The 10971-nt window shown below is 40.8% G+C and overlaps 1 protein-coding gene across 2 annotated transcripts in view; it reads right to left on the bottom strand.

The window, feature by feature from the left end:
- Positions 1-5658: 5658 nt before the first annotated feature.
- Positions 5659-10971, bottom strand: part of shq1 (SHQ1, H/ACA ribonucleoprotein assembly factor) — a 60720-nt gene continuing 55407 nt past the window's right edge. Inside the window, exon 12 of one of the 2 annotated variants that reach the window (XM_032548980.1) lies at positions 5659-6563. In XM_032548980.1, the coding sequence (XP_032404871.1) occupies positions 6107-6563 (457 nt within the window). In that variant the 3' untranslated portion in view covers positions 5659-6106. The remainder of the gene's footprint in view (positions 6564-10971) is intronic. The other variant, XM_032548981.1, reaches the window with a different exon arrangement.

The raw sequence follows: 10971 nt of genomic DNA, 5'->3' as shown, positions 1-10971 counted from the left end.
CAAGCCTTGTAAGCATTACTGGATTTTATTTTGTTGTTATTTGAAGATTATGGGTATAAACTTCTAATACCCAATCAAGTCTTAGTGGCCAACATGTGACAACATGGAAGGTTTGATCTGACCTTCTAATCTGACCATCAGTCAGAACACAGCTTTATTCATTTTCAGGATAGCCTGAACATCAGATGAATCATAATTAAACATATTGGTATGGTATGGTATGGTATGGTATGGTATATTGAGTAGTTAAAAACTACTAATGTAGAGTCAGTGGAAAAGGGGCAATAGTCACTTAATGTTGCTATAAAATGACACCATGTGAATGGACAATACTACATAATACTGCCACGTAAAAAAAAGCCTCAGTCACATTTACTTTAAAGTGGTTGTGTCCAAACTTTTTGCCACATGCGCTAAATTTGTTGGCTGAAATATTTTTATGGAGGACAGTTTTTCATTCCCAAAGTTCAAAAACATGACTTAGGTTAACTGATCTCTCTAAATCGTTCTTTGTGTAGCTTAGTTTGTATGGTTGTATTTATTTGTGTTAGCCTGTGATGGACTGAAGACCTGTCCAGGGTGTACCCAATGACCACTGGAGATAGACCGCGTGATCAGAACAGAAGGGGTTTAAACTGTTAGAAACAAATATAAGTCACTCAGTCTTTGAATGAGCGTATTATAACAGTATTTTGGCAAGTGGAACAAACAGAAGCGCCCAAATCCACTCTTCTGTGAAAGATGCTGGAGGACTGTAGGCTTTTTTCTTTAAATTCAACTGAAAGAAAAAAAAACACGGCTGACAAAAAATAAACTTTGGGAATAAAGCTGTGTTATTTAACAATTTCCATTTTAAGAATGGATACATTTTCTGTGAATTTATCACCCTAAACGTGATCTGTATCAAATGTCTGTGCTGCAGGGCCAAATATGTACTATTCATAAATGAAGTTGTGGAAGCACAAAAAATCCTTCCATAGCACAAACATGAAGGATTCTAAAGTGTGAACTGGTTGTTTAAATGGTTTTTTTTTAGATTTTTTTAACAACTTGAAATGTGTTTGGTGATTATTGCTCTGTTCTGTTTCTTTTAGCCTACAGACACACAAAATGTGTATAAAAATGGTGTCAATGCCTCATCCTGTCTAGAGCTCAAGCCTTAATAGACTTCCACTTATTACTGTTAAACATCTGCTGAAACAAATTGGCTCGTTAAAAAAATGACCCAGATCAGTCTTAAACAGTTTATTAGACCCTCCAGGGTCAATAGGGGACACTTACTGCACTGGCAACAGGTTGATTAATCAAATTCTAGTCAATTGTCTCGTATAATCTGTCAACGCTGTTCATTAAACCAGAGCCTATAGCTTCTTTATAAATGTCTGTCGGTAAAGGAAATTAATTGCAAAAGGAACCCTCTGATTCTGTGAAACTGGCCACAGACTGGGTCCCACACAGACAGCAGAGGAATATGGAAGCTACTCGGAAAATGAAAAACGACGACAGACACTCCTGTCATTTAATCAATGTGAAACCCCAGCAGGGAGAGCGAGCCGCCTCCGGTGGGGGTGCAGAGTCCCAGGACTCATGTCCCTGGAACAAAAGGCGGTTTTAAATGGGCCTACATTGACAACGTAACTCATCTCATCCCAGTCACAGCGATGATGGCGCCGGTCCCTGAGGAGATGTTGACTACAGGTTGCGTCTTTTTGGGTGGTGTTTAACAACGGCATCCATCTCTGTAACACCAGGCAGCAGAAATAAGGAATCTTCATCACTGCTGGGCTGACTCCAGCATTCCTCCTGAAAACAGCCAGAGGGAGGAAACAATGCTGTGGAACATAACTAGCTGCATTTCCATTACAAATGTGCGCAAAGCTTTGTCTATGTTCCGCTAATGTTGAAAACACAATTTCACAATTGTGGTGTTTCCATTAAATAAGAGATGAAATTAAAATTAAAAAGTGTTTCCATTGCAGCTTAGCAAAATACATCTATTTCCATATAGCTGAAAAACCCACCCAGTGCAAAAACTGTTTTATTGAAAAACTTGAGTTATTGTTAAATTGCAGTGTTTCCATTCATTTCAATTGTACAAATTGAAATTAAAACTGCTATGTAGTTGGTGGATGATGGTGCTGCTTGTTTTTTAATAACTTACAGTGTGAACAAACTTTTTCAATTGTGTTTGTTTAATAGAAACAACACTATAGTGAAATTCTAGTATTTTCAACATTAGCGGATCATCAACAGTTTTGTGTACATTTGTAATGGAAATGCAGCTACTACCTCAGCCAGTTTCAACTCTACAATTCTAAGCATTTCTGCTCATTTGGCTCTTTAGGTTCTCTTTAAAAATGAGGAAATATAGAAGGTAAGACAGAAACATCCATGCTTGAGCTGGTCAGTGTGTCTCTGCGGGCCGTCCGTTACCCTATCTGGCAGCTGCCTTCACCCCCGGGTGCTCTTATCTCTCAGACAAATGCTTCGCTCGCAGCTCTCATCTATCTGCCTGACATGTGCTTCCATGTTTGTTTTCTCTCGCCTGTTAGACACGGCCAATGATATTGAGCTGTGTCGGCGGCGCTTCTCCATTCGCGCCAGATCAATCAATCACCCTGGGTGCTCCACTCCCCTGTTTAGTGCAGACAGAGTCGTTGCCACTTCAATCACTGCTTGGGCTTTAGGAAAGGGTTAGTGCTTTTCTTGCTATTTATTAGGTAAAGAATGGCTCTTTTAAAAAGGCTTTGACTTCTGCACATTCAGAGTGCTGAGTGGCATGGAGGAACGAGTAAAGCTAAGTGTGTGTAGAGCCATCTGCAGCAGCTTCTTTTGTTTATTCAAACACAACCTGGAGATGCAGCTTGCATGGTGAACTAAAACACATATTCACAGGATGAGGCCAAATTAAGTATGTTGTATGAACATGGAACAGTAAGTGTTCCCACAAAGGCACTCGTCAATTCTTCCCTCTTCCTTCAGTAATGGCATCCACATGGGATGCTATAGCTAACTTTGAAGGACCCAAAGTTCAAAGTTTTGGTATCTGTGAGGCGTTCAGAAATGAGCCCGGATGAAAAAATCTGTCTAATATTTGGCTGAGAGATTGCCTTCCTACACAGTAAAATGAGCAGTGTCAAAACACCAATAGAGTCAATTTCAACACTGAGTCCGGGAGCATGTGCTGTACAGTGTTAAAGTTACAGTGTTAACTTTTCAGAGTGGATTTACTCTTATTAGAGTTTAATTGAATTGCAGAGTACACTTGATTAACAACCTCAATTGTTAATATGCTTTCACTCTATAGAGATTTACACTTGCAGTGTTACTTTTCGAGTGTTATTCTAATAAATATCCAATAGTTTAGAAGGACAATCTAATGGAATGTAGCTACAGCAGTCTGACAGAACGACCCAACACCAGCAGGAAAGGTGGGTGGTGTGTCTTTCCCAGAGACACAAACGAGAGCAGCCAGACCAGGAATCAAACCTGCAATACACCAGGATGTCACTAACATCCCCTGAAAAATATACTATTTCTGTTCTGAACTTATTTCTGTGAAATTATGTGCAAAGTTTCATAAATTGATAAGACATGGAAGATGTTTATAGTCCTACTAATATTTATCTTAAATATTTGAAGTATAGCTTTAGCTGTATATCTGAGAAATATTTAATAGGAGTAATTGTGATGAACTGATTATTTAAATAATTGTCAACTAATTTAGTAATTAATCATAACTGGATACAGACTCAAAAACAAAAACTATGTGCTGAAAGAACACACTCAAAGTAGTAATCTAGTCAAATATAAGCACAAAACACATTTTACATTTAAGATAAGTAAGAAAACATTTACTCAAAACTATAGTGGAGGTTTTATTAAAACAATAATCATAGCCCTGTGCATACGACATTGAAATTACATATATGTATAAAGCTATTTGCTTCTTTGAGATTGTAAATTTGTTTGTAGTATTTTTATTAAAACTTATCTAATTCCTTTAAAAGTTGTCCTGTCTCTTGGTCTTCCTGACAGAATGAGAGTTTATGCTTTGTATACAAAAACACCACATTTCTGTAATAATTTAATTAAAATTCATAGAATGAAACTGTCATTTATATGTAGTCACCATTGTCCTCCATTTGTGCCACTTCTGCTCAGTATCTGTGTGGCTAGGACTGGAGGGTCTGCTGGAAGATTCAACTGGGAGTAGTGGGCTGTCTGAAATAACAGGTGCTGGTTCAGTGGCATCCCTGTAATTCCATCAGTTTTGAATCCCTCAGCACCATCTGTGTACGCTACCAAATATTTGTTAGAGAACAAAATGTACTATTTGTATTATAAAAGTACAACCATAAGTTATTTTTATGTTTACAAGGTTATTATTTGTGTGATTATTAATAATATCAAAAATGTAATCAGAATATACATTTATTGAAATCATCTAACTTAAAAATATTTACTTTAACTGTTTCAGCCTACTCTGCATGTAGTCCACGTTAGCACATACTTCATCATATAGGCAGCTTACATCTTGATTGACAAAAATATAATGAATATATATCATTTATATCTCAGGAAACTAAATGTTAAAGTAAAACATTTCTGATATCACAATAAATGGCGCTGCTGCCTTTGGTATTGGAAGAGCACTCGGTTGTGTGTTAAACGTAATTTATATAATCTGTAATAAACACTTTATTTTCCTTTTGCATAAAACTCATGTAAGAATTGTTTAAAATAATTTCAGATTCTGTAAAACAGACGTGTGCTAAAACAGTCTCACCTTGTGAAGAATCTGATGTCCATGTCGGAAGAAGCAAAACGGTTCCGAGTCGCTGCCTCAGCGTAAAGCTCCACCTGTTCCTGTAGCTGGCGGATTTCCTCCCGCAGAGCATTATTTTCCTCCAACACCAAATCCACAAAGGGTCTGGAGCCGAGACATAATCATGTTCCAGACATTAGTTGATGGGTTAGCCTCCTCCTCGCTGTCTGGCGGTGGTCTTTGCCTTCTCTCCCAAACCCCTGGTCGTGGAAAGAAGAAATGATTCCACTCGACCAGAGCAGGTTCAGCTCTCTGATGTGGTCAGGTTTGAAACGCCGGTGTTACAACCCCGAGTGTGAGCTCTGATGGCTAAGTTAGCTCTCCGGATTGCCACGATCCATTGTCTCCTTAACTCCTAATCAACAGAAAAGTTGAAAAAAATAAAAATAAATAAAAAATTGAGACCACTGCTATTCACCGGTCAAACAGAAACATTGTGCCCAAAAACAGAAGAGGGGGCAGCGGGCGGCGCGTTGGCCCAGCTGAAGGCTAAGAAGCCACCGATTCCAACTCTCTTTCTGACCAGTGTCCGCTCACCAGATTACAAAGTTGATTTATTTTTATGTTTTCAGCAAAAATGGTCTTTGGTCAAACAAACCTTCACAACAACCAGTGACTGGTGATTTAAAATCAGCCACAAAGTTCTGATTAGTGCATCTCTACTTCTAACCAAATTAAGTCAGCCAATGCACAAACAATAAGGATTTATTTCAAATGACTTATGAATGAAATGACAACTATGCTAAATATATTAATGCTTTCACAGTGAAATATAACCCACTAAGATGAATTGCATAAAATCTAAACTATAACAAAAAATCTATAGGAAATTCAAATTCTAAAGTTCTTTATTAGTAGAGTCCAAAATTCACCAAGTCTGACATAACTTTGCATGAAGCTGATGAAGTTCTAGATTGGATACATTTGGTATTGGCAGGACAAAGCTTTACAAACACACATCAAATGTGTCATTATGAATTTCTTGTTTGAAGCATATAAAGTCCAAAGAATGTTAAGTTACAACATTACATTTTTACTGCATTAAATCAAGTATGTATAGCAACAAAATATGAAAGAATTTAACAAAAATAACTTTCTTTACAGGAGCAGAACTAATTCATGAAGATGTGAAGCTGCATATGGTTTTGTATGTAGCTAATGAAGCCTTGGTGAGTCTGAATGATGAGCAGGGGGGTTTGCAAGGACTATCCTCTAACAAAGTCCCACAGACTACAGCTGCTGCTGCTCCCAGATGGTTCCTCTGCCTCCGCTGCAGCGTCACTCATCAGCGAACAACGTCTCTCCTGCTCCAAAGGAGCAGGAATCTGCAGAGATCCTCAGCTCCTCCGTCATCTGTCTCCCCAGCTCCTGGATCAGCTGCCTGCAGCCCTGTGAGTCTGAACTCACAGCGCCCGCTTTCCTGTTTACCGATGGGGAGAGCGCAGTGGAGGATAAGTGGGGGATGGGAGAGGAGGGGGAGGAGTTGGGCTGTGAGGGGCTGTCTTTACATGTTTCTCCTCCTCCCTGCTTGGAGTCAGAGCAGCCCTGTTCTTCAGGTTCAGACTCTTCGCTCTCGCTGGATGAATCACTGCTGCTGCTCTCTGTAGAAGCTTGTTCTTCTTCCTCCACCACCATCCTTGCTGCACTCTCAAGTTCATCAAGCTCCAGCTCCAAATCTTTCTTCTGAAGCGGAGTGTGTTGCAACATGCTGGCCAACTCCAACATCTTCTTGGAACTGAGATTACCAAGAAAAAGAAAGAAAAAGTTTTAAAAGGAGAGTTTCTGCATTGACAGCTCAGATTGAGAAGAGAAAGAGACATCAAACTACAAACTGATCGGTACTGCCGCCTCACTTGGAAAGAGGCACGGCGGCTGACTTATCGACCGGCTTGGCGCACTAAAGACACAGCCACAGGATAACCATCTACAAATCTAATACTCGTTAAGCAAATCCCATTCTCGTACGAATGCTAAGTAGCCTGTGATTTGCAGAGGCGGTGGGGGCTCAATGAAATATGGAAATATGAATGTTTAATAATGTAAGAAGATGAGCTCTGCTGATACAAGGAGGCTGGGGACCTTTTGTTCCCCAAACTGCTGCTTTCTCGGCAAGAGGTGATAAGAGACTGCAAGGGATTACACAGAGAGGCAGATCAACCCTGCCCCCCCAACTCATCCTGCTCTGAAAAACACGTACACACATGTACCTCTGAGTACGGGGAGATTAAAGCAGATGTTCGGGGCTGTGAACAGAAAGAGACGGAACCAATCAGACTGGAGCTATGGAGGCTGATGGAATCACTTCATACTTTACAAGATGCAATTCCCATATTTCAAAGGTTGGATTTTGAGACAGTATTCACACAACTTGGACTGTTTAACATTTTTCTCATGCTACAATCACAAGTGTTGGTGTATTTTATTTGCATTTTTGTGTGACAGAACAAAATCGCACCTCCCCAAAGGAACCAGACTTTTTAGGCAAACGAACTAGAGACCGATTACAGCGGACTACACAGAGCTGGTGTGAATAAACCCTAATCAATCAAAGAAGAGCTTGTTGCAGTGTGTGCTTTCTGAGAATGCAGCTGGGATTGAGGAACAGAGGAGATGTGGCTTAGAACTCACTGGATGCACATGCATGAGATACATGTGTGGGAGATTTCTTCTTCATCTGACAATAAAACTGGTTCTTCACACTGGTTCTTCACACAACATTTTTCATGGAAAAATGTTGTGTGCCATCCTCAGCATGTGTCTACATCACACTGCTGATTGATGTATTTCTCAGATCAAACACATAGAGTTTTCTATATGATGAAAAATTGGGTCCAATGATGTAACCAGCAACTGCAACACATGAAAGTTGATGGGGTCTCGTAAATGATTCCCCAAGACTGCATCTGGGATTGTCAGACCAAGACATACCTGGGGTCACATACGCATCAATTTTCAGGGTTGTATTTATAAAACAATTTTAAAGCAAAATCAACTTAACATCCACTTTCCAATAATGACATCTATCACACAGAATACCAACAAAACACATAGAAGCTTGTGGTTGTGAGTGTGTGAAAACCTTGTGGAAGATCTATCACTGGCTCTCCTGAGTGTGTAATGTGTGGCAGACAGAAAAAGGCCAACCAACCATGATCGAAATAAGCCATTAGTCTGAATAGATTCTGCAGAATGAAAGCTGAAAGCCAGCTGAAGAGACTGCAGTAAAGTCCAGTCTGACTGCAGTCCAGATAATAAAAGTCCAGACCACGAGTGACTCCAGGCTTCAGCCCTGCTTCCCCAGAGATTAGGATTAGAAGAATGCCCTCATTAGGTAGTACATTAAACAGCATTCTTGTCCTGTCACTTTGACTTTACAGTGGTGTCGCCATGAACGACGTAGCAGACTGCTCTAGGTGTTAGACGATGTGCTGCTGATGATTGTCCTCCTGCATGGGCCCTCTTTTTGTAAAGGCATTACCTTTGTGTGGAGGACCCCGGCTGCACATTATCTACTCTGGGAAAGTCCACTGAGCTGCCAAAACCTAAAGTGATTGCAATTTGTCCCCTGGTGCGGTTAGCACATGTGTGCCGCCCCCATTGCCGTGGTGATTACTGAATGGAGACCTCTGTGGATCACCACCATTCAGGATGTGTCCATTCAAGATTGGAGAAAGTGTGGGAGAGCAGAGCTGGAGGGCGTGTAGGCGTGTGTGTGTGTGTGTGGGTGGGTGTGTGTGTGTGTGTGTGTGTGTGTGTGTGTGTGGAGGGACCACTGTTCTGCCATTCATATGCACACAAACTCTACCCCTCTTGCCCTCTCTGGCCCAATTAAACCACTGCTGAGCGCCGGGGTGGCTCCTCATTTTGATGCAGTCCTAATGAGAGCCCTGTTCTGGTGAATGGTGTTTGTGGAGGCTGCACATTCATTTAAGACCTAAGGAGGGGCTGTGTAAGCAGATCTTATTCTACCTCTGTATCTATTGCACACACATTCCATTTTGAAGTGTGAAAAAGAAGAAGAAAACAAACAAGCAGTGGGGGTCTGTGGGCCGGAACACTCTTTGTTCTTGCACACAAACACTTCGCAGAAAATGTGTCAGAAAAATCTGAAGACAATTTGGATGCTTAGAAGCTCGTGACAGACTTCTAGAAGAGTATTTGAGCCATTCCAATTTCTATTGGTGTATATGCAGATGATATGCTTAAGATTTCAGGCCTCAGACGTACTTCATTCCATTCAGTCCATGCGTCCTCGAAGCAGACCTAAAGCGGATGTCTGCTGGACAGGTCTGCGCAGAACTACATTTTTATGACTGCATGCGCAATAAACTGTCTGACAAGAAAAAGTGTTGACATCGAACACTTCTGTATGCAACAACGAGGTGATAATGTTGACAGCTGGAGCAACCAGTTACAAGAATGTGCATCATGACTGCCCTTCTGTGCTGCACTAACAGGTGTGTGATGGCTAACCTGCTGGAGAAGAAATGGGGTCAGGTACCCAACTAGCTCATCAAACTTTCTAGAATCCATTCGGCTTGTGGGGAATTTGTCATGAGAATTGTAGGAAATTAGTACACACAAAAATTAAATCTCAGCTGTCTGACAGTGCACATGGAATCTGCACAGCTCACAGAATTTACACAGTACACTTGAGTAACATCATCAAACATCACACAAAAAGTCTGAAATGTACTCATATTGGAAAGCACTATTTAGAATACAATAATTGTTGGAAAATATATTCCAAGTGTTTTGAACTTACATTTTCCATGCTAATGTAACTTTTTTCTTTAAAGGTTTTGTTGGCTCTTGTGGCCTTTATTTGAAAGTAGTTTGACAGGAAACAGGGTAATGAGAGAGGGGGAAGACATGCGGCAAATGTCGCCAGGCTGGGAATCGAGCCTGCAACCACCGCCACAAGGACTGAGGCCTCAGTATGTGGGTTGTGCTTTGCCCCTGCACCACCACAGCAACCCCATGCAAATGTAACTTTTAGCTAGTTATATAGTTTCACTGTAGCAGATGTCCACAGAAATGACACTGTAAACACTACTAAAGGTCGCAGAGTGATGGAAGAACAGGTGAGAGAGAGGTAAGGGTTTTGTCGTCACAATATTTACTAATATTATCGCCATGAGAAAATTTTGTCATATTATGCAGCCCTACCTCTCTTTAGCACAAAATGGAACACTTCCATGCAATCTTTTAATATTACTTCAGTCATTACATACATTTGTAAATTTTAAATTTAATCTTCGTAGTAGGTCAAAGATGGCTCCTAACATCTTACACTGCTGCTTTCTGTTTACTCTGAACTAGTCTGACATGCATTGAAATCTCATTTCAAACTGATGCCCTAGTCTTTTCCATGTCAAAATTTCAGTTTTGAAAATTCAAATTATAATTGTCCTTTGGAGGACAGGTATTTCTTCAACAATCAGGATTCAGTGTAAAATATACCAAAAAAAAGAGAAGAAATTCGAGGAATGGAAGAATTGACAAATGGTACAGATGGATGTCATATGGACAAACAGGTGGATGGATAGGAGAACAATAGAAACCCCGTAACATTCATTTGCAGCTTTACTGCCCACCATATCTGGAATTTTCTACACAACCTGGGTATCAACTGATAAAAACACCAGGAATGCCAACGGTAGGACAGAAAAACACTCCACCTCCAGTTTCTTAGCTGTCTGCTGAAAAACTGATTCACAACATGTGTAAATAAAAATCCCTCCATTCTCTGGAGACGGAGAAAATCCCTGCATCCGAGAATCTTAAACCACTGTCGTGTAGGATTGTGTTTTCAAAGAGCCAACGGGAGGGGTAGGGTACACTGATATATAACGGTAACCTTTGCTGATGAGGACGAAGAGTGAGGGAGCCAATAAAATTTCTGTTTAGGTACCTGGCACTAAGAAGCCTTTGTGGGAGCATCCTGCAGTGACGATGGGCCAGAGGGGCCTCCTGCAGTAGAGCCACTTCAGTCACGGCCCTGCATTCTCTTTCCCCCCGTGGGAAGTCATTATTGAGATAGCAATGGAGAAGGGGGGTGCTTGTTTTCACTCCCCTCCCTCACTCTGTGGTGGGAGAAGCTCTGTTTGTGGTGGATACAAAGGCTCTGTCCGGAAGGAAGG

The sequence above is a fragment of the Xiphophorus hellerii genome, chromosome 20 (genome assembly GCF_003331165.1).
Source record: "Xiphophorus hellerii strain 12219 chromosome 20, Xiphophorus_hellerii-4.1, whole genome shotgun sequence".
Classification (NCBI taxonomy): domain Eukaryota; kingdom Metazoa; phylum Chordata; class Actinopteri; order Cyprinodontiformes; family Poeciliidae; genus Xiphophorus; species Xiphophorus hellerii.
The sequence above is the reverse complement of the archived record's forward strand: the minus strand, read 5'-3'. Positions and strand labels throughout refer to the sequence as shown.